Genomic DNA, 24631 nt, shown 5'->3' with positions numbered 1-24631 from the left:
AACGTTAGAAAAGGGTTGGATCGCCTTGATTTGCATAGGCAGTGTCCGGACGATTACGCTGCTCGCAATAAAGACTTTTCTGAAACTGACACGCGTCGCATATCACTTGGGGCGCGATATATCGCTGCGCGCTCTCGCTACAACGTTAGAAAAGGGTTGGATCGCCTTGATTTGCATAGGCAGTGTCCGGACGATTACGCTGCTCGCAATACACTGTTCGGAAACGGAGACGCGTCGCATAACTCTTGGTGCACGATATATCGCTGCGCGCTCTCGCTACAACGTTAGAAAAAGGTTGGATCGCCTTGATTTGCAACAGACAGTGTCCGGACGATTACGCTGCTCGCAATAAAGACTTTTCTGAAACTGACACGCGTCGCATAACACTTGGGGCGCGATATATCGCTGCGCGCTCTCGCTACAACGTTAGAAAAGGGTTGGATCGCCTTGATTTGCAACAGACAGTGTCCGGACGATTACGCTGCTCGCAATAAAGACTTTTCTGAAACTGCCTCGAAAGGATCTGACTCGTGAGAAGATTTTAGCTTGTCTGCAAACTTTGATGCTTATAGATTGTCGCCAAGGCAGCCTGTATTTCTTGTGTTGAGTGTTCTGTTTGTTTTCGTGCCTTTGACACGTTGAATAACCGCCTGTGATGCAAGAATGAAATATTTAATTTGTCTAAGCAGATGCAGCTTCATGTAGCTGGCTGTACGAGAGCTTTCCACAATTTGACGCGATGTTGTTAAATCACAAGTTTGCAGTTTCAGCAGTGATTACAATAAGCTGAACATTTATTGTTTAGGGATGTCACAATTTCCTGAGACGGAGGCATCTCTGCACCACATAGGAGGCTGCGGCACTATGCAGCTTGAACATCACGACAAAGCATCTGATCTGCCTGCTTTGACAAGGTACGTGCAAAACGGTCACAGTCACAGTTCTAGGGTCTGGTCGTGTATTTGGTACCTGCCAGCTTTCCCAAGTCTCTCATGCAATTTATAAATTCTTGCTATTCTGCAATTTTATTAATGTTCTATTAAAAAATGAGAATGAAGTTCTATTAGTGAAGATGTTCTAAAGCTGTTGAGAAATGGGGTGGCATAGGATTGCGAAAATGCACGTAAAAAATAGTCATGGCACTTAATTATGCTGCTTTCTTAATTGCTAGCAATGAAAAATCCCTAATGAAAATACCAGAGGGACACTTGCTTTAGGTAAGTTTATTAAGATACGTTCCAGAAGCAGGCTAAGTTTGCAGCAACAAAAGCACTGAGAAAAACTCACTGATCTAAAAACATGTTAGTTTCTGCTTTTCCAAGTGTGCTGCTTGTGTACAGCATGTCAAGGTAAATAATGGTTAATAATGTATGCCTAGAAAAATGGGGATGCTGAGAGAAAGCTTTAGGAAAGTGCGTGCTGTCTTTCCAACACAGGATTTCTGTCCAGAATTTTTGTAAAATATGAAGTGCACAGGCTGGCAAACCATGTTCAACACTTTTGCTTTAGATTTTAATGTAGCCGGTTCATTATGTGTCCCTAGTATAGCTTAGCGTCAAGCTTGAAGCTGATCTCTGATGTCACATCAGTTGCAGGATGCAATAACGTGGTATCACAAACTGCTTGTTACGCATTAAAACTTCTTTCTGGGCGAGTTGGTGCATACTTGACATGAAAACTGTTTACAGCGCAAACACATGCAACCACAAAGCATAAGGGACAGGACACAAGCGCTGTGTCCTCACAGGACACAAGACAGGACCTCACAGTGTCCTGTCCTGTCCTCACAGGACAGGACACAAGCGCATGTCAGTCAACCTGGTGCAGTTGTCACAGGGGAGAGTATAACTGAAAGCTGCGTATTCTTTGCCCTTCTGCACATGATGTGGGATAGAGTTTGAGCTATGCTATAGTGGCGCCATCTCCCTCACCTTCTCTTCCTCATTATTCTGTCAACTTGCAATAATATGCACAACTTCTAGAGGCTTGATTATGGTGTTGTCTGCTGAACTTGGCTGATGTGAATTTCAGTAGTTTGGGGTACCCTCAAAGCTATGCTGTACTTTGCATGCATTTTAAAATGGTCAGCTTGAAATATGTGATTGGCTGTGGCATTCTGAGAGAAACAAGGCCGCTTGTGAATAATGCGTACATGCATTATTAGCATTTTCTAATACTCTTTCAAGGAGCAGCCTATAGGCTGCTCCCCGAACAAGTGACCACCTCTGCTTACGCTACGTGGCAGTCTGGTCCAGTTTACTTAACCTGTCTATAATCTATTCACGAGGAGGAGGAGAGAAGCGAAAAAAGGGACCTTCAATTTATGTTTTTGCACAGATGGCTCATACATTGCACTTTTCTTATCTTGCAGGTTTTGTTCACTCAAAGCTTTCTATGGGCGAATATCAGCATTTCATTCCTATTTATACCTAATAAGAATTACTTTGTTCACAGTGTCACTTTTTATATTATACTCTTGTGAGACTAAGCTCACTTGTTTTAATGCAGGTGTGGCTGGGCCTGCAGAAAGAGTGTAAGCAGACTACTGTGTTGCTGATCAGTGAAGACCTCTACGTCTGAGTTGGCCCTACAACATCCAGGCACCACTGTGCTTTGCTTCATTGACAAGGTAATATGATATAGACACCTTGCACCTGAGTATAAGTTTTGAGAAATATGCTAAGACACAAGGGTTGGCCTTGGTGATAAATACACCCGTGTTCTTTTTTTTAAGCGTTCTTCTTGCAGTGTTCCTCATGTACATGTTTTCAGAGGATGCTTAAATGCGAACTGCCATGGAACTTGTTTATGCCTTAAAGTAGCACTCTTTCACCAAGAAAAAAGCCTTATTTAATGCACAATTCATAAGAAAGGTGAGGAAGTGACAAGACATAACAGTCTAAAGCCATCCAATTTTACTGCTTGCACAGCAATATAAAGTGAGAGGTGAAAGGACAAGAACAGATAAATCGACAATGCATGTTGCTCACACAACTGCGACAAGGACACATGGCATGGCTACTATGACATTTGTTTTACAATGATAAATAAGCAGTCTTGCTATCTGATAATCCACTGGAGGGGGAGCCAACTCGCAGATTCTCTGTCACACATATAAGGAAAGGCTCACAAATCTTGCCAGCGCTATGCTCGTAACACATTGCCACAATTGCATAGTTTTCAAACAAAATAATGCAAGTGAGCTTTGCACTACCAAGTGACCACCAAATGACCTGAGCATTCAGTTAACATGGTTGCAAATCCAGTCATTTATACATTGGCCTGTTTTGCCAACGTGGTGTCTACTGCACGACAGTGGTATTTAATATCCATCAACACCCCTGTGCTCTACGTACTCTTTCTTGCATGCTTTTTTTTCATAGGTAGTGGAAGATTACTTGATTCCAGAACAATTTGGTTTGTTCTACACATGATAGGGAACTTGCCAGTCTTATATTAAACATGGAATTGGGTAGGAAGATGTGGTATTTTCTAGAGTGCCCTGGTGCATTCAGATTGTGCAGAGGCTCCAAGCTTGTATTGACAAAAATTGGGATGAAGCCATAGGAGGAGAGTTGTAAAAGTGTAACGAAAGCCTTCTGATAGATATGCTGAGTTGTGCTGCTGTGGACACTTATTGGTTATCCCTACTGGGTAACGCTGTTAGGGTTATGGATGCTTTGACACTGTAGGGCCTACAATATGGCTAGCATTACGGAACACATTAAAACCGACTGTAGGGATGCATGTCGTGCTATGGTATCATAATTGGCCCACAAAGTGACCACCTTTGCTTACACTATGTGGCAATCTGGTCCAGTTTACTTAACCTGACTGCGATCTATGCATGAGGAGAAGGGACTAAAATATGAAGGGACCTTCAAATAATGTTCTTGTACAGATGGCCCATACATTGCATTTTTTTCTGATTTTGCAGGCTTTGTTACTTAAAGCTTTCTACGGGCGAATATCAGCATTTCATAACTATAAGTATTGCTTTGTTCGAAGTGTCACTTTTTATGTTTACCGTATTTACTCACATAATGATCGCACTCACGTAATGATCGCAGCCCTGAATTTTGTCGTCCAAATTCTATTTTTTTTTATTTCCTGTGTCATGATCGCACCCCGAACTGGCCGCAGCGATATGTCATGTGCCAAGTCTAGCTATTAATGATCGCGCTTACCATCTGTTGAATGCTACGCGAACAACTCTTCAAGATAAACCAAGCGGTCTGCACGCACCGAACATTCTTAAGCAGATGCTCGATTTCATTCCTTTTATCACTTTCTGCACTTCCATGACAAAAGAGCTATAACCAAAATTGCCTTTATTATGTGTAGGCTTTGTAATGGTTGTGGTCAACAACAACAAAAAAAGGCGCCTTTCGATTCTTCTCATCTGCACTCGTGGGCACGCAACAAATCACGAGCGGCAACGATAGCAGCCACGTTAGGCTGATACGTTAGAAGTGTACCCTATCCATATGCCGACACTTGTAACACAGCTAAGATATTTGCCCACCCTTAGCGGAAACGTGCTGTGCTAGGATAGTAGTGAAGACAAATGCCGCAGTTTCGGCAGCATGCCTGCCGTGTCTTTCTATGTCACTGGCAGCTAAGCGTGCCCATCTGTTTCTGCCCCCTCATAGTGGACATGGCTACGTTATTGCCACAAACTTACCGATATTAACGATATTATTCATTACTGATATGGAAGAAACTGTTTCAATGCACGTAATGTACTCGCGAGAAAAAAAAATCGCGTTCGGCGCATTTGGTGTGTTCAGCTTGCTACGCCGGCTGCCACTTTTGTTTTGGTGTCCCGCACTACATACAGTGGCAGCCACCTATTTGTTGACCTGTTGCCATCCCGCAGCAAATGCGGGATGAAAAAATTATTTTTGTGGGAAATTTAACCAGCCTAATGATCACACACCTGAATTTGCGACCATTTTTTTTTACAAAAAGTGCAATCATTGTGCGAGTAAATGCAGTACTCTTGTGACACCAAGCTCACTTGTTTTAATGCAGGTGTGGCTGGGCCTGCAGAAAAGCTGTAAGCAGACTGCAACGTTGCTGATCAGTGCTGATCTCCACGTCCGAGCTGGCCCCACAACATCCAGGCACCACTGTGCTTTCACAAGGTAATATGATATGGACACCTTGCACCTCAGTATCAATTTTGAGTTTGACTTTTGATAAATATTTAAGAAGACACAAGGGTTGGCCTTGGTGATAAATACACTCGTGTTCTTTTTTTAAAGTACTCTTTCTGCAGTGTTCCTCATGTACATGTTTTCAGAGGATGCTTACGCTCCTTAAATGCAAACTGCCATGGAGCTTGTTTAGGCCTTAAACTAGAACTCTTTCACCAAGAAAAAAGCCTAATTTAACACACAATTCATAAGGAAGGTAAGGAAGTGACAGCCAGTGTTTAACAACTATCCAGTTTGACTGCTTGCCCAGCAATATCAAGTGAGCAGCGAAAGGGCAAGAACAGATAAATCGGCAATGCATGTTGCTCGCACAACTGCGAATGTGATACATGGCATGGCTACTATTAATGCTGATATGATGATAAAAATATTGTAGTTTTTACATTAGCTGGGAAGCTATTTAAAATTTTACACCAGCAAACAACCAGTTTGGTAGCTGTAGTTGTTGCACTACTTCAGGAGTAAGATATTATTTTAATGAAAATTGAGTAGTGCTGCGATTAGGAAAGCTATTTCTGCCTGTACAATAAATTAGCCATTTTTAAAGAGGTGGCATATAACAATTGTGTTGCTGTGCCACATAATTAGTAAAGTGAGGGGAGGTTTAAGTAAGAGATAGAGGAAGATTATAACCTTGTGATACAAACAGATCCTTGTCTGAGCCGTCGTCTCTGTGATGCAACGGCTCCCAGATAACTGGGGGGGGGGGGGCCTAAAATTAGCCTTAAAAAGCTGACGCAATAATACGAAAAGCCATTGTAGAAAGTGTCGTTGCACCTTTGTTTGACCAGTGCAGTATCGGGGGCAGGGCCAGACAGCAGCTGAAATGTGATGTAATAGAAGCTGTTCATGTTCAGTACTTAGCAGAGAGGTGCACTTACACTGTGTCCCTGTTACTATACCGTAAGGAACTGGCAGCCTACGTTCTTGGAAAATAAAAATAGTAGAATAATGCAGAATGTTGGGGGGCAGGAAGTTCATTGCATAAAAGGTATCTAATAATAGTTTCAGTCCTGCATCTATTGCGCTACCCAATTAGGAAAAACCCATGTTAACCCATCCTACATGTGTGTGGAATGTGGTCTGGCACATGTACCATGTGTTGAACAGTTGCTTATGCTATTGTGTAACAACATTAGAGCTTTTTTTTCAATGCCATGAAACCAGTTGAAGACCAGTGCCCTTTCTGTCCTGTCATCTTTTCTGCATTGTGAGACATTTCTTTTTTCCTCCAAAGGAAAAGTGCTTCTATTCACTTGGTTCAGCATTGCCCGTGACATTAGGTGTTGCCTACTGACTCGTGCTCTGAGCAAAGTGTGTGACCATTGTGCAATGCAAAAGAGCAAAAGCAGTGCCAGTGTCCAACTGAAATGACACAGCGAGTCAACATTGCCTTGTCATCAGGGTTAGCTACAGGAATGCCAAAATGCGTCATGCCTAGTTGTGTCTTTCTTCTCGCGTTTGCTGCCTTGCATGACACTGCATTGGCCACTTGCCTTCAGAACTGCATAGTCACACTTTGTATTGGTGATGATCATGACCACGATTTCGTTCGCAGTGGTCAATTGTGGCCAAGTAGTAGTTTCATTGTGACTTGGTGCGATGCGCGCAGTCTCACAAACATGGTGGCTATCGAGGATAGTAATTGTACTGTGGCCTGCACGCTGGCATCCAATCAGCCAGTTACATTGAGATTGTTGAACAATCTGTTGCAGCCAGCTCAATAGTGAAAAAAATTATCGGGATGGACCCGTGGTAGTGAATAGCATGTCTCTGATAAAGATGCGGCCAAGTCTTGTGCTATGACTGCACTGCAAAGGAGTACTTCCTCAAGGCCCTTGCTGCTACGAGCAGTATAATCAGTCACGAATTGACATAAGCAGCTCCCACACTGCTTATGTGTGAAATAGAAACAGAATTTCCGGATTAATTCAGTATAAAAGTGTGTTTGTGTGAACATTTGTTCTTTATTTTCATACTCTTAATAATTCAACATTCCGTTAATTCGGAATTTTGTTCCAGTCCTGGGAAATTTCAATGAATGAGCTTTTACTGTATACACCCCTTCTTTCACCGCATGTGTAATTTGAGCTCACTGGGTTACTGCAAGAACTTTTTTCAGCCTCAAGGGTAAGATTGCTAGCTCTGGACAAAGCAGCTCCTTAAGGATGCAAGAAGTTTTACTGTGGTTTTCTACTGTTCCCATCTGCTTCCCTATACTTTTTCTCAAGTCTAAAGAAAATCTATTATATCCCGTACAAAAGGTGCTTGTCGTTGACTGTGGGCTTAAATGTGGTGAATCCTCTGAGCTAGAATTGTCCCTGGGTCATTATCAGTGAAGCTTCATTGACTAGGGCTTTCCTACAGCCAGGACGTAAACTTTGAACCTTTTGCATATATCTAAGTTTTATCCTTGAGTGCCTTCACTGTGTCTGGCAACCTACTTTTCCTTAATAACTCTTACCTTTTTTTATCCATTATTTCAGGAAAAGATACTTTTTCTGAGACCACATATGCTATTTTTGTATTTGAGTAACTAATCTCTTGCAATTTTTATCTTTCGTAGGTTCACATTCGAAATGGGTTACTTATTTGTGCCAGTAAGTGGACGTGGGTAAACCAAGCCAAAACGGACAGCACGTTTGCCAGGGAGATTGCCCAATGCTTGTGGCAGGCACATGAATTAATCCACAGGAGTCTTACGAGCAAAATATGTATGCGAAAGCTAAAGGAAGGTGGTGAGGCCAAGCCAGCGTTGACACCACAAGAACTTGGTGCATATCTAAGTAGACCCTGTCCTGCTAGCTCATGTTTTCATAAGGATTGCAAAGTGTTTCGAAGTTAAAGGAGTAATGCCCATCACACAGTGCTTTTTCTGCACGAATGTAATGGGCTGTCGATAAGATCGGGTTTTACTGAAGTGATCTCTCATATGGGCCGACAGAGTTCACATCTACACATCAGGGGCATGCATAGCGCTGTATGCGTGTATTTAGTGATATGCTCTAGCTCGCTAACAAGAACTATCATTTAGTTTCTATAGTGGTATTAAAGGCGCATTAATCTTTCCTATAAACAATTCTGCACTGGCATCTTTGCAGTCTTTTCCATCTGCATATTCCGCAGTGCGGTAGCAAAAAGCTGTGCAATCTGTGTGTTCAGTTGCATGAGCTGGTTATACTGGTTCATTTAATGTAAAATACTTGTGGAAAAGTATTAGACTATTTCTGTAGTCTTGTATTGCAATTCTGCAGCCATTTATATTTGTAAAACACGAACATTTAACAGAGACGGGAACAAGACAATGCGAGGACGAGCACTTGCTTTCAACTGCTGTGGTTAATGTTGAAATATCAATTTGCGTAGGTAGAAAACGCATAAGCCTCCGTGTTCTCTTTTTCCTGTTTCTCTGTGAGATGTTCACACTTTACGCACAATATCATGCAAGAACCAGCCCAATCAGTTATGCAGTGGAGCTACCTATTGTGCATGTCAGTTCCAATGGCTTGTTGTAACCTAACAGGGCCGGCTGCTTTGTTTACATTTTTGTGCAGGTGCATACGAGCACTGTTTCAAAAACGCCGAGCACTGTGGATACAGAGGCAAGGAGGCTGAAGGACCTGAACAAGCACCTGGCCACCATGCTTCGGGATGCAAAATAAAGATGGTTTGTGTTAATTGTGGGCCCTAAAAAGTGTCCTCTTTGTCTCTGAGCTGGCACATCGGCCGACTCAGGTGATCGAAATTAATCGCTGCAATGTTGGCAGAAGGTGTTACTGTGTGGAACTTCACCAAAAATATTGCATCAACAAAAGAACTCATTCAACACAAATGCGAACACTTGTAGAATGCAGCTAAACAAGAATAGTGTCATTTTGCATAGCTGAATGAGAACATTTTCATGTAGCATACACAAACAAGAACAATAACGTTGAGCATCGCCGTGCGAGAACTATCTCGTCAAGCATAGCTATGCGAGAATAATCTCGTTTAATATACCCACACGAGAACGATCTCGTTCAGTGACGGTGTCCACTCGTACACATGTAACGTACGATGTCGTTGAGTCTACGGAGCAATAATAGCGTACAGAAGTTCTCGTGAAATTCTCATACATATTTTTTCAATAGATTAAGCTGTTTGAATAAGCTCAGATTGGCGACGTGATGGCATGGCTGAGCATTGCCTCTTTTCACTAGTTTTGAGTGTGCCGACGCGTAGTTTAGTATTGGTTTTCTTGTCCTGGGGTTATATTGCCAACAAATATGTGTTGTACTGTTAATATTATCTGTAAATCCAAAAATTAAATTTCATTACTTATCTGCAGTTCATGAGTAAATCTGTGACCCATACCTTCTTCATCAAAGGCAGTAAGAATAACGCCAATATCTTTGGAACTTCTTTCTGCGTACATAACTACTAAGTAATCAACAATTCTAAAGAACTTAATCATTGTTCCTGCGAACACATTCTCGAGTGTCCGGTCAACACTGGCGAGAAAGATCTTGCTAAGAATTGGTGCGACCTGAGAGCCAATGGAGACCTCCTGCTTCTGACTCGTTACTTCGTTATCACACATAATGCACGTGGAATTTAAATAGAAAAAAACAATAGTTCGAGAAATGACTGAACCGAGACGTCACTCTCACTCCTAAGCTTCAGCAGATCGTTATCCATGATGCAGCTTTGATTGTCTGCATCAGCTGATTTCTGGAAAGGGAATACATAATATAAATCTGTGACGTCAATCATGAAGTCTGTGCACGTTGGATACACCCCTTCGTGAAAAAGAAGCGAACTTCTGAATTTTTTACTTTAAATGCGGTTTCTGCCGGGAGCCATATTAAGTTCTTCTGAAGATAACAAGAGACTATGTGTTGCCCTTTCTCACTGACAAAATTGTCCCTAAAGGTTGCTGAGGTTTATGCTTTTTTGTCTTAAAGAAAAGCTCAAGGTTCAACCCATGACTTTTATTTACTGTACTACATAGACGGGGCTCCAGGTTCATAACACCGCAAACGGACATGAGGCAGTCTCGCAGTATCTTGACCTGGCTCATTTAATCGGACTGCAAGCTGACCCACCGTGGGGCGGAAAATTTTGCGCTGAGCCACAACCTTTTCTGGACACATGTCATGGCAAAGATGCCAAGACGTGCAAGACGTCCAATTTGCCAAAAGGTACAAGGGTAGCGTCTTGGCCTCTTCGCCATGGCACGTGTTCAGAAGAAGTTATGGTTCTGTACAGAATTTCTTGCCGCACGGTTGGCCACACGAGAAGGATCTGCAAGATCTTGCAGTTAGAATGGATGAGCCAAGCCAGGATGCTACGAGACTGCCTCAAGTCCGTTTGCGGTTTCATGAAATTAAGACAACGAGAGTGTCGTTGATACCACGAGTGGTCTAGGACAAGCCAGTATTAGCAGGAGTTCCTCTGTAGCAACGGCCGGTGCAACCTAACCCCAAGGAGAAGAAACCGAAACCCACACCAAAGTGCTGAATCTGACTCATATTGTAGTTCCAGATAAGCACATGAACATTCCGAAATTACGCTCAAAGTTATGCCTAGAACCTTGCCTACACCCAGTCAGTAAGATAGCCGCCATTAGATCAGCGTCCAGGGATGTAGAAGTAGATCGAAAATTCAGGCGCATTTCTCAGGGCGTTGAAGTGTTCGTCAAATCTCATGGAAACCGGAATGGCAGGGTGCAAAAGATCCAACCACATGTGCAATTTTTAAGAGATAACGAAGTGAAAGTTTTGACTTCTCATAAGGACTGGTACTTCGTCCTCCTAACCGAAGGGCGGTTTTCTGAAAAAGCCTGAACCACTTTAACAAGAAATGTCAAGAAGACACACACTGAACCTTAAAAGTATAAGATCAAGCGAAGAAATTGTTGCTGGAGTTGAACCTTGGGCATCTATGTAGTACAGAAATGAAAAGTCAGGGGTTGAACTTTGAGGCTATCTTCGTGATAAGAGTGCATAAGCCTGAGCAACCTTTATGCGCAATTGTGTCTGAGAGAAACACTTTGCTAGACGTAGTCTCTGGTTATCTTCACAAAAACTTAACAGGCCTCCAGGTAGAAAACACATTCAGAGTAAAAAGCTCAGAAGCCGTTCGGTTTTTGTCCAAGAAGGCGCGTATACAGCATGCAGAGCCTTCAGTGTTGAGATCACATATTTATATTGTTCCCTTCCTAGAAAACAGTTGATGAGGATGAAGATTTCATTATGGATAAAGACGAGTTATTCTACGGATGAGAGTGGAGTCCCGGTTCAGTCATTGCTCGAACACTTGGATATTAGTCTTAATTCCGCGTTCGTTATCTGAGATAACAATGTTATAATTTAGATGCAGGGTGTCTGCTTTGGCTCTAAGGTCACACCTAATCTTGGCAAGATCTTTCACGGCAGTGTCGACCAGGTGCTTGAGAGCGTCTTGGGGGGAACAATGGTTATGTGCCGTGGATTTGCTGATGACTACTTGGTAGCTGTCCGTTCTCAAAGAAGTTCCAAAGATATTGGCGTTAATCTCGCAGCCTTTCGTGAAGAAGGAATGGGTCTCAGATTTACTGATGAACTGCCAGTAAATTTAGAAATTCAAAATTTAAATCTACAGTTAAGATTAACAGCACAACATATTTGTTGGCAATACAACCCCAGGACAAGCAAACCAATTCTAAACCATATGCGTCGGCACATTCAAAACTATTGTGAAGAGGCATTGCTATGACATGTCTAGTTTCCGCACTTGCAAAGTCGTGCCATCGGCCACCTCACCAATCTGATATTTTCGCAACAGCTTAATTGTCTAGAGGACGACGGTTATCCAATATCTCTTGTTGTGTAAATTTGTGAAGGGCTAGTGAATAAAATAAAAAGGGGAAGAACCCCAGAAACAGATTGAGCGGCAAAAAAGTTTGCAGTCATCTCATAATGCACATCGGACGGGGCATGGGTTAAAAGAGTCAGCCATGAAATGTGCTGTTCAAGTCGTCTTTTCAGATAAAAACTCGTTAAACAAAATTTGCAATCGCGTCAATAGAACTAAACAGGCATCGAAGGCCATATGGCGCATGAAACACATGGGGCTGGAGTTGTCTACACTATTCCACTTTTGTGCAGCAAAAAAGTACTTTGCGCATACGGAACGCGGCGTAAACATCTGCCTCAGGGAGCACCAAAATGCGATCAGGAATGCAAGAGGCTCGAATCTGGCCACGCATTGTTGAAATTGCCCACGGAAACCTTTGTTCGAAAAACTGAATCATTTTATAAAAAAGGAAAGCAAATCGACCGCTAGATTGCGGAAACCTACATCATGCATGTAAACTCAGGCACGGGCGTCAGCCAGACTTCTATCTTTCCTCGTGATAAAGAAATGCAATTTTTGAATGGCAAGAGGCTGACACCCTTTAACCACTTGTACGCATCACTTCATCACATGATCAGATTCTCTGTATATTTAATTAATTGTTTGAAAAAATAAACCAGTTGTATGTCTGCGCTGGTATTGTGCACTTCCTTTTGTCCTTCGTCTGGGTTGCTCTGCTCACCCCTAGGAATATATTCAAGATTGTACCCCTTCATACTCGAAACAAGCTAAAATTTCTAGGCTGAATACGAGGACTCGACATTGACTATGTCCGTTCATCATGGTTGTACTTCCGTGCATTCAATGTCTTCATGCTCTTCGAAATCCTCTAGATATTGGTACTGCGGAAAATATCCATAAGCAGCTATTTCGAATCCTACTGTGGCAGCTGCAGAAACAAATTAGCAGTAATGACAAATGCTATAGCTGCTTGGGATGGCTGTGATCTTAGTGAACAGTGCCCACTTGTGCTAAACACATGCCATGCGCACTTTCTGCCCACTAACAACCCACTATTCACACTTCACCTTTTATAAATGCAGTTTGATTAGGCACACACTTAATGAGGCATGCGCAGCCACCTAAAAAAGACGCTCACAATATCATGACCTGGGCCGGTAGCTTGTCCTCTGCACTGACCCATGACGAAGACAGCACTATTTACGTAACATGGCTTCAAAGTGTATTTTGCTTAGAATCGCCCTGAACAGGCATGAATAATTACCATCAGGTATGTACCTAGGATATTTTTTCGAGGACACCCAACGCAAGGTAACTTTTCTATTGGAATGAGAGGGGTACTTTTACTACCAGAAATGTGAGTAATGCCCACCGTTCGCCATAAAGAGTTGTACACCCACAAAATATTAAATATTAAATAAAAACAAGGCGTATGTCACAGGTACGCCTTTCAGATACTCCTGTCCTTTTCTTGGTGAACAAAGAACCACATCAAATGGACTCACGCAGGAAGGAATCGCTGGAACACTGCCAACAAGTAAACAAGCTAAAGTGAAAAATGAAGATTTCTAGTAGCGTTCTTTGACCTATCTATGGAAAAATATGCAAATATATATTTGCGGAACGCAGTTCATTTGGATTCCTCGTTTACTGCTCTACCAGGTGCCAAAACCGACCCGTATTGTTATTTGGGAAGTTGCGTAAGGATGCGGATCCCAGCATAGCGCAGGATGTAGAAGTGACAGGTAGGGTACAGTGCAGTGACCATACGATAGGGATGGCTAGAGTTCAGCTAAATTTGAATAGAGAAAGAGTAAAATTGGTGGAGAAAGAACAGGTTAACTTAGAGGCAATATGGGTAAAAGCAGACAAAATCAGGCTGGTACTTGTAAACAGATATGCAGCCTTAGAACAGAGATATGATGATGATGATGATGATGAAATAGAGGTAATGAACAAAACCGTAACGCGGCTGGCTTCAGAGGCAGCAATTGAAGTGGGAGGCAAGGCACCAAGGCAACCAGTAGGCAAGCAAGCTCTCCCAAGTAACAAAGGACCTATTAAAGAAACGACAAAGAATGAGTGTGCAATTCGAGAGATAAGATAGAATTCGCGGAACTGTCAAAACTGATCAACAAAACGAAAATAAGTGATATTCAAAATTATAACGCGAGAAAGACTGAAGAAGCTCTAAAATATGAACGCAACCAGAAATCAGCGAGATGGAAACATAGCATAGGACAAACCACGATGTAGGCACTGAAAGATAAGCAGGGTAATATAGACAGCAATCTCGATGGCACAATAAAAGGAGCGGAAGAATTCTATCCTGACTTGTACAGTACCCAGAGGACTCAAGAGTACTCTATTCGAAATAATAATGAGCAGTATGTAGCAGCTCCTCGTATAACTAGAGATGAGGTCAGGAGGGCCTTGCAAGTCATGAAATGAGGAAAAGCGGCAGGATAGGATGGAATAGCGGACTATTTATTCAAAGATGGAGGAGACATACTGCTAGGGAAACTGGTGGCTCTCTATACGAAGTGTCTATTGAGTGGAAGGGTCCCAGAAAACTGGAATAATGGAAGCATTTGCCTAATCCACGAAACGAGAGACGTTAAAGAGCTGAACAATTATAGGCCCTATAGCTTACTCGCAGAATTATATAAAATATTTAGCAAAACAATCTACAATAGAATGAGGGCTACACTGGAATTTAGTCAACCAAGGGAACAGGCTGGGTTCAGGAAGGGATGCTCTACAATAGATCACATCAATGTCATTAATCAAGTTGTGTAATTGCGTAATCAAGGAGTGGAGAAAGCTTACGTAAATACCCTGGAAGGTATCTACAGAAATTCAACTTCCACCTTAATTCTAGGCAAGCAAAGTCGGAAGCTGTGAAGAGAGGGGTCAGACGAGGAGACGCAATCTCTCCAATGCTATTCACTGCGTGCATAGAAGAAGTGTTCAAGCTATTAAACTGGGAAAGCTTAGGAGTAAAGATCCACGGCGAATACCACAACATCCTTCAGTTTGCCGATAACATTGTTCTATTCAGCAACACTGCGTACGAGTTACAAGAACCTTACCAGGGAGAGTGTAAGAGCCGGGTGGAAGATTAATATGCAGAAGACAAAGATAATGATAAATAACATGTCAAGGGAACAAGAGTTCAAGATCGCAAGTCAGGCTCTGGAGTCTGTGAAGGAGCACGTTTATGTCAGCTAGTCACAGGGAACCCTGACCGTAAGAAAGAAATTGACAGAATAAAAATGGGAGGGATCGCATACAGCAGACATCGGGAGCTCCTGACTCTGAGCTAATTGTTATCATTGAAAAGGAATGTATACAATCAATGGCGGCCTGTCCGGACAGGCTGCCATTAGAATATGAACCTGGCAACGTTTAACGCTAGAACGTTATCTATAATCTATCTATCTATAACATACAGGAATTCTATAGCATTAACGAGAGGGTGGCAGGCCTTGTTGTGAAACTCAATAAGAGGTACAAAATGAAGGTTGTACAGGTCTACGCCCCTACATCCAGTCATGATGACCAGGAAGTCGAAAGCTTCTATGAAGACGTGGAATCGGCTATGGGCCAAGTCAAAACAAAATACACTATACTGATGGGCGACTTCAATGCCAGGGTAGGCAAGAAGCAGGCTGGAGACAAGGCAGTGGGGGAATATGGCATAGGCACTAGGAATAGCAGGGGATAGTTATGAGTAGAGTTTTCAGAACAGAATAATATGCGGATAATGAATACCTTCTTCCGCAAGCTGGATAGCTGAAAGTGGACGTGGAGGAGCCCGAACGGCAAGACTAGCAATGAAATAGACTTCATACTCTGCGCTAACCCTGGCATCATACAAGATGTGGACGCACTCGGTAAGGTGCGCTGCAGTGACCATAGGATGGTAAGAACTCGAATTAGCCTAGACATCAGGAGAGAACGGAAGAAACTGGTACATAAGAAACCGATAAATGAGTTAGCGGTAACAGGGAAAATAGAGGAATTCCAGATCAAGCTACAGAACAGGTATTCAGCTTTAACTCAGGAAGAAGACCTTAGTGTTGAAGCAATGAACGACAATCTTGTGGGCATCATGAAGGAGTGTGCAATAGAAGTCGGTGATAACTCCGTTAGACAGGATACCAGTAAGCTATCGCAGGAGACGAAAGATCTGATCAAGAAACGCCAATGTATGAAAACCTCCAACTCTACAGCTAGAATAGAACTGGCAGAACTTTCGAAGTTAATCAACAAGCGTAAGACAGCTGACATAAGGAAGTATAATATGGATAGAATTGAACATGCTCTCAGGAACGGAGGAAGCCTAAAAGCAGTGAAGAAGAAACTAGGAATTGGCAAGAATCAGATTATGCGTTAAGAAACAAAGCCGGCAATATTATTACTAATATAGATGAGATAGTTCAAGTGGCTGAGGAGTTCTATAGAGATTTGTACAGTGCCAGTGGCACCGACAACGATAATAGAAGAGAGAATAGTCTAGAGGAATTCGAAATCCCACAGGTAACGCAGGAAGAAGTAAAGAAAGCCTTAGAAGCTATGCAAAGGGGGAAGGCAGCTGGCGAGGATCAGGTAACAGCAGATCTGTTGAAGGATGGTTGGCAGATTGTTCTAGAGAAACTGGCCACCCTGTATACGCAATGCCTCATGACTTCGAGCGTACCGGAATCTTGGAAAAACGCTAATATAATCCTAATCCATAAGAAAGGGGACGCCAAAGACTTGAAAAATTATAGACCTATCAGCTTACTGTCCGTTGCCTACAAAGTATTTACCAAGGTAATTGCAAATAGAATCAGGAACACCTTAGACATCCGCCAATCGAAGGACCAGGCAGGATTCCGTAAAGGCTACTCAACAATAGACTATATTTACACTCTTAATCAGGTGATAGAAAAATGTGCGGAATATAACCAACCTTTATATATAGCTTTCATTGATTACGAGAAAGCGTTTGATTCAGTCGAAACCTCAGCAGTCAGGGAGGCGTTGCGGAATCAGGGTGTAGACGAGCCGTATGTAAAAATACTGAAAGATATCTATAGCGGCTCCATAGCCACTGTAGTCCTCCATAAAGAAAGCAACAGAATCCCAATAAAGGCGTCAGGCAGGGAGATACGATCTCTCCAATGCTATTTACAGCGTGTTTACAGGAGGTATTAGAGACCTGGATTGGGAAGAATTGGGGATAAGAGTTAAGAGGAAGCTTTAGCTCGAGTGCTCCTATCTAAATACATGTAAAATGAGAATTCGTTTTTCTCATCAACCACTGCACCAAATTTGACGAGGTTTGTTGCATTTATAAGACAAACTTAATATCTAGTGACTGTTGGTTTCGAATTTTTGAGTTAGGTCGTCAATTTTTTGTTAAAAATTGGCGAAAATCGAAGATTTTCAAAAAACGAAACTATCAAGTTTACAGCTCTGTAACTCAACCACTAGAAATGATAATACAATTCTGTGAATGGCATCTAATAGTACATATAAAGCGGACAAAATTGATATGTTACACATGAATATAAAAAAAATTTAATCATAGGGAAATACAACTTTTGCAAGACCGTTGTAATCAACGTAACAAATTCACGTAATATGTAAAATGACATATTGAATTTGTCCGCTTTGAATGATCTAATGGATACCGTTTACAGAACCGCAATATCTGTTCTTCATGCAGAACTATGAATTTGTAAACTTCGTGCTTCTATTTTTTTCAAACGGTCAAATATCTGAAACTCGTTTTAAGAAAATTCAAGCCTAAATCGAAATTCCGCTTCCAACAGTCACTAGAATTTAAGTTTCTCTTTCAAATGCAACAAATTTCATCAAAATCGGTCCAGTGGTTATCTGATAAAAACGTTTTTGCGTTTTACATGTATTTGAATAGGCCGCGTCGGAGTTGGGCCCGAGCTAAAGCTTCCTCTTAATGGAGAATACCTTAGCAACTTGCGATTCGCTGATGACATTGCCTTGCTTAGTAACTCAGGGGACCAACTGCAATGCATGCTCACTGACCTGGAGAGGCAAAGCCGAAGGGTGGGTCTAAAAATTAATCTGCAGAAAACTAAAGTAATGTTTAACAGTCTAGTAAGAGAACAGCAGTTTACGATAGGTAGTGAGGCACTGGAAGTGGTAAGGGAATACATCTACTTAGGACGACAGGTAGTGACTGCGGATCCGGATCATGAGGCTGAAATAATCAGAAGGATAAGAATGGACTGGGGTGCGTTTGGCAGGCATTCTCAGATCATGAATAGGAGATTACCATTATCCCTCAAGAGAAAAGTTTATAACAGCTGTGTCTTACCAGTACTCACGTACGGGGCAGAAACCTGGAGGCTTACGAAAAGGGTGCTACTTAAATTGAGAACGACGCAACGAGCTATGGAAAGAAGAATGATAGGTGTAACGTTAAGGGTTAAGAAAAGGGCAGATTGGGTGAGGGAACAAACGCGAGTTAATAATATCTTAGTTGAAATCAAAAAAAGGAAATGGGCATGGGCAGGACACGTAATGAGGAGGGAAGATAACCGATGTTCATTAAGAGTTACGGAATGGATTCCAAGGGAAGGGAAGCGTAGCAGAGGGCGGCAGAACGTTAGGTGGGCGGATGAGATTAAGAAGTTTGCAGGGACAGCATGGCCACAATTAGTACATGACCGGGGTAGTTGGAGAAGTATGTGAGAGGCCTTTGCCCTGCAGTGGGCGTAATCAGGCTGATGATGATGATGATGATGATGATGATGATTATGTATACAGTCAGTGCATTTCACCGGTTCTGATACATGGGAGAGAGACTTGGAAACTGACAAAGACGTTTGAGAGCAAGGACCGCGCCAGAAGCGATTGAAGAAAAAATGCAAGGCATAACTATAATAGACACAAAAAGAGGGGTTTGGATCACAGAACAAACGGCAATAGACGATATTCTAATAGAGATTAGGAGAAAAAAATGGCGCTGGGCAGGTCATGTAATGCGCCGATTAGATAACCGTTGGACCGTTAGGGTGACAGAATGGGTACCAAGGGGAGCGCAGGAGAGGACGGCAGGAGGCTAGGCAGTGTGTCGAAATTAGGAAAATTGCGGGTGCTAGTTGGAATGGTTTGGTGCAAGACAAGGGTAATTGGAGATCGCAGGGAGAGGCCTTCGTCCTGCAGTAGACAATAAATTCACCGCTGCTGCTGATAATGATGACGAACGCAATACCTGCATCGCATACCAGAGTTTTGCGTCAAAAAATAGATTGCAAACTGTAGCTCTTGCAAACATTGACAGATTCCCACCATTCCGTTTGTTCCATTTTATCTGCGTTTTCTTTTTTGCACTAGCCAATACTCATCGTTATTTTTGTAATATTCTAGCGGGACACCTAAGTATTCAACGGGTGTTGTCAACTACTTAACATTGGCGAATGTGACCCTGGTCGAAGGCCACTCTCTGTGCGAGAAACTAAGGCACTTCCCCGGTTTACCAGGCTTCCGGTTACTTTGGAGAAACCCTTCATTATTGCGACTGCTGCAGCTACACTTTCTTGATGTTTACAACAGACTATCACATCATCCGGATACGCCAAAATTTTAACTTCCGCTGCAATTATTTTGGAATAATGCAGTTTTGAGTGATCGCAGGGCATATTGTTTCTACATAACAATATGCCTAGCGTGGTAGGCATATTGGTAGGTACGGTATGGTAGGCAGTAGTCACGTGGTAGTGACTGTGAAGAAATCAGCCAAACTGAGAACGATGAAACTAGCGTTTTATTGGGCGAACTTGTGCCCTCAGAAACAGGATACACTCAAATAACGGGGACGGATCGTCATGTAGGGCGTGCAATTCTTCTGGACGCATTCCTGATGGAACTACAAGAAGGTAGTTTGCGCGCACTGGTGAAAAGTTCTTCTTTACGAGTAGGTTGTTTTGAAGCGAGAACGAACACAATCCTCGCCTAAATGCCCTAGCGACAACGTCGGTGTGCCCTTCCAAATATTCAACGAGGTTTTTCAACTCCGGGTCTGCTCGCTGCTGTTCTGCGAAGTCTTCCGCGCTTAAAATGCCAAGGAAGACGTCGTCATCTTCGTAATCTTGCTGCGGCGAGTCAATGGGGGCACGTGATAGGCAATCGGCATCAGGGTGTTTTCGTCCGGGCTTATAGGCTACAGTGATATCATATTCTTGCAGTCTTAGGCTCTACCGCGCCAGCCGTCCTGAAGGATCCTTTAATTTCGCTAGCCAACACAAGGTGTGATGGTCGCTGACGACTTTGAATGGCCTGCCATATAGGTAAGAGAGAAATCTCGCTGTAGCCCAAACGATGGCGAGGCATTCCTTTTCGGTTGTAGAATAATTGCCTTCCACGTTTGACAACGACCGGCTAGCGTAAGTTATCCCGTGTTCATGTCCATCTTTTCTCTGGACTAGGACGGCACCGAGGCCTATGCTACTGGCGTCAGTGTGGATTTCGGTATCCGCGTGCTCGTCGAAGTGCGCAAGTACGGGCGGTGACTGCATGCATCGTTTCAGTTCTTGAAATGAGTCAGCTTGCGGCGTTTCCCACTTGAACTCAACGTCACATTTAGTTAGCTGTGTCAGCGGCTCAGCGATGCGTTAAAAGACATTCACAAATCGTCTGTAGTAGGCACACATGCCAAGAAATCTACGCACTGCCTTCTTGTCGATGGGCTGTGGGAACTTTGTAGTGGCAGCTGTCTTCTTCGGGTTGGGGTGGACTTCAGACTTGCTGATGACGTGGCATAGGAACAGAAGCTCATCGTAAGCGAAGCGGCACTTTTCTGGCTTGAGAGTGAGCCCTGATGATTTGATGGCCTCTACTACTGCCGCAAGCCGCCTAAGGAGCCGAGCACAGTCCGAATGGCATGACCTTGAACTCGTAGAGGCCGTCTGGCGTGATAAAGGCAGCCTTTTCGCTATCTCTCCCGTCGCCTTTTATTTGCCAGTAGCCAGACTTGAGATACATCCACGAGAAGCATTTTGCGTTGCAGAGCCGATCTAATCCGTCGTCTATGCGTGGTAGGGAGTATACATCCTTCTTTGCGATCTTGCTCAGTCGACAATAATCGACGCAGAAACGTAAGGTTCCGTCCTTTTTCTCCACCATGACAACAGGGGAAGCCCACGGGCTTTTCGACGGCTGGATGGTGTCGTTGTGCAGAATTTCGTCGACTTGTTTTCTTATAACTTCACATTCTCGCGGCAAAACTCGGTAAGAGCTCTGGCGGAGTGGTCGAGTGCACTCCTCAGTGATTACGCGATGCTTGGCGACTGGCGTTTGTCGAATCCTCGATGACGTCGAAAAGCACGTATGCCGTTCCTACTTGTCCTTCTTGCGTCCGTACGCTTTAGAGCGCGGCTCTTACGCGCCCCGTTCCTGCGTTACGCGTCGGCGTGCCTTGCCGTCGTACCTAGTGACCGAGCGAACGAGCAGAGCGAAAGATGAGAGTGAACGCGAATCGGGAGATGCAAGACGCGAGCCGCGAACCGCGAACGAACCAATGAGAGCGGCCTCTTCAGTGACATGCGCGCGCAAAACGTGTTATGCGGACTTGCCCGTAGCTGGGTGCATACTCGTGTCTGGTCTTGGCCGGAGCGCTCGTTTTGTACTGTTGTCCACTCGCGTCAGCGATCGCTCACGCCTTTGTCACGTGGTGGTGGTCCAGCGCGCGCGTTAACACACATTGTCGGAAGTGTTCGGGCGTGTGATGTGGACTCTGGGCGCGATAATATGACTGTTCCAAACTGAAATTGTTCCATTCCGGACGTCAAATCGACGTGGCTCTTTGTGTGAATGGGGCGGAAACAAGAGATGTTGTTCAACCGGGCCAATCAGCAGCCGTCATCATTGGCGGAAGCGTAAACGTCAGTTTGCCGTGTTGGTTTTATGCGAAGCATATTACTAGAGCTCAACCCAGCTCCTCAGGCGCGGCGGTGTCGCCTTCAATACCACGTGATACCGTGACGTCACGACAGAGGAGAAACGGGGCTCCAACTCGCGCCGTCGCTCGCGGCGTCGCCTTCAAGGCTGACCACGTGACACCGTGACGTCACGACAGAGGAGAAACGGGGCTCCAACTCGCGCCGTCGCTCGCGGCGTCGCGGCGGCATATAAGCAGCTGCGCTTGTTTCTAGGTGGCTTTGGCTCAACTCTTGCAAGATGGGCTAGGTGGGAATCGAACCAGGGTCTCCGGAGTGTGAGGCGGAGACGATACCACTGAGCCACGAGTACGATGCTTCAAAGCGGTACAAAAGCGCCTCTAGTGAATGCGGTGTTGCCTTAGAAACGAGCTGTTTCTAAGGCTCAGGCGTGCGTCGCTTGCTCAGGCGCACATTTCGTTGCCGCGCCGAACGCTGCGTTGCTCGACGCTCACCGCGTCCAATGCGGGGCGCGTAGTCGCTGCGCCGTAGCCCATTGTCTTACACCCCTTGGCGGGTCGACGGGAACGCTGTCGCGTTCCACTCTTGAAGGCGAAGCAGAGTAACGCATGAGTTGTTTCTTCGTCTAGCCGAACCAAATATAGCCAAGCAACAGCAGTTCACCAGGCTAAACAGTGGTTCAACAACTAAAATAAAGGCTAGTATGCTTCGCATCCTGGGCTTAACCTTAGCTAAGCCACAGCCATTTCTTTTAGGATTCCTGACGTCACTTCACCGAGGCAAAATGTGAGCGGCTTGAAAAATTTAGGTCAATCACCGAGAAGTAATGGCAGATTTGGAACAAAATCACTTTGGGATAGTTATACGTTGTACCGATCCTGTCTGCCACCTTTGAAGCAATACAGTAAGCCTACTGCGCACGATGCGGATAACACCTACCAAAAACCTATGTAAACGAGCGTTTATAAATCCGGGCACCCCTGTCGAGAAATGAGTTCTCTGCAGGATGCTCATCAGCAAAATATCGCATCCACTGGCTCATACCTAGAGCTGCAGGAAAACGGATCAGTCACTGCAACCCAGACATGGGTTTCCCTAGCTCCGCGCAAACCTGCATTACTCACATTTAGTGGGTATCTTGCCTTCAGGGAGCTGTTCTCGTTTAAGACTGTGTCCATCACACAATCGCCGTAGCCCCCAGGAAGCTTCCAGAGACCAAGCTGAAAAGGATGAGCGAGAGCATCGTTCTACATTCGCTGGCACATTCGAGAAATGTACTGCAGTGGGGGATTGATGATGATGATGATGATGAAGCCTCAGGTAATGGCACAAACCCACTGAGGGGGATAGGCCACGAATCGGGTGGTAATATGACTCAATACATAAAATAAAATAAATTGGTTAATAAATAAATAACTCGAAAAAAAGAAAGGAAAACAAATAGGAAAACAAGGAAAACAAGAGGAGCTAAAGCTTCCTCTTAAGAATGACGTGGATTAACCGAGGACGAAAGAAGACAAAGAAGAAGTTCTCAGTGAGGTGACAATTAAGAGATGATTGGTGGAGAAGTATCCGGTAAGATGGAAAGCGATGATTGGTGGAGAAGAGAAGAAGACGAAAATTGGAGGACGCTTAAGCTTCGCCTTCAAGAGTGGAACGCGACAGCGTTCCCGTGGACCCGCCAAGGGGTGTAAGACAATGGGCTACGGCGCAGCGACTACGCGCCCCGCATCGGACGCGGTGAGCGTCGAGCAACGCAGCGTTCGGCGCGACAACGAAATGTGCGCCTGAGCAAGCGTAGTGATTCATACGTTTCACCAGTGCTGTCACGACGCTCTCGGGGAAACCTTGCTTTTAAATAAACGCTCATGCAATACACTTGAAACCTTTTTGTCAAAATTAGTTCAGTGCATCATGCACATTTGCTACATTACACAAAAGCGTATACATATGTTTGCAATCATTTAACTCAAACGAGTGTGCGTGACCTGTGCACTCGTGTAGTGCAGTAATGCAAAATAATTACAAGAGCTTTGGAAACGCGGAAACTTACCTCCGATCTGCAAAATTCTGGCAAGGTATAGTGGCACACGTGCCGGCCGCGTCCGTCCACTTCATCATATAAAAAGCCGCCGAAAAGTCGTCGTCAGGCTTGAAGTTCTTTATGTCTGCCACTCGCACAATTGCCAAATGTTTGTCGATTTCGTACCGCACGTACGCGTGGGTGATGATAGTGCTGTCAGACGGTCGCACGAAGCACGTAAGGCGATCAGGACAAAGCGCAGAATGCAGTGCAGCACGCATGCACGACTGTCAGCGACTGTTTTTGTTGCTGCCATGGTTGCTGCACACTCGAGCACATGTTGCTAATGTTGATGTCGATTATGCTGTCCCGTTCGGTCGCCAGTGAAAAATGACGCTGAGAGAAAATTTGTTTCCAAGAATTATTTCATAGATATGAAATATAAAATTTAAACAATATTGCTAAATTACAAATTGTTTTATGCCTAAAAGTTCTTTGAGTCGTGTGTTTAAGAAACACATAAAACAGTGCAAGTTTTTTTTTTTTTTTTACTGTTTAACATGATCAATAGACCGACCACTTCTTTTTTACGTTCGTTCCACATTTACAATTGCCCTCCAAAT

General features: G+C 43.9%; 1 protein-coding gene and 1 long non-coding RNA gene across 2 annotated transcripts in view; one reads left to right on the top strand and one right to left on the bottom strand.

Moving 5' to 3' along the window:
- LOC142588002 (uncharacterized) overlaps positions 1–8898 on the top strand; it is a 107172-nt gene extending 98274 nt beyond the window's left edge. The window contains exons 2-5 of the long non-coding RNA XR_012829656.1: positions 806–914; positions 2509–2629; positions 5035–5147; positions 8774–8898. This is a non-coding gene — a long non-coding RNA (uncharacterized LOC142588002). The remainder of the gene's footprint in view (positions 1–805; positions 915–2508; positions 2630–5034; positions 5148–8773) is intronic.
- LOC142588001 (uncharacterized) overlaps positions 1–24325 on the bottom strand; it is a 117145-nt gene extending 92820 nt beyond the window's left edge. Inside the window, exons 1-2 of the mRNA XM_075699419.1 lie at positions 24039–24325; positions 23110–23205 (exon numbers count right to left, since the gene is read on the bottom strand). Coding sequence (XP_075555534.1) covers positions 23110–23163 — 54 coding nt within the window. The 5' untranslated portion in view covers positions 23164–23205; positions 24039–24325. The remainder of the gene's footprint in view (positions 1–23109; positions 23206–24038) is intronic.
- Between the last annotated feature and the right edge of the window lie 306 nt (positions 24326–24631).

This window comes from Dermacentor variabilis, chromosome 7 (genome assembly GCF_050947875.1).
Source record: "Dermacentor variabilis isolate Ectoservices chromosome 7, ASM5094787v1, whole genome shotgun sequence".
Lineage (NCBI taxonomy): Eukaryota > Metazoa > Arthropoda > Arachnida > Ixodida > Ixodidae > Dermacentor > Dermacentor variabilis.
Note: the sequence above shows the minus strand (reverse complement) of the source record. Positions and strands in the feature narration are given on the sequence as shown.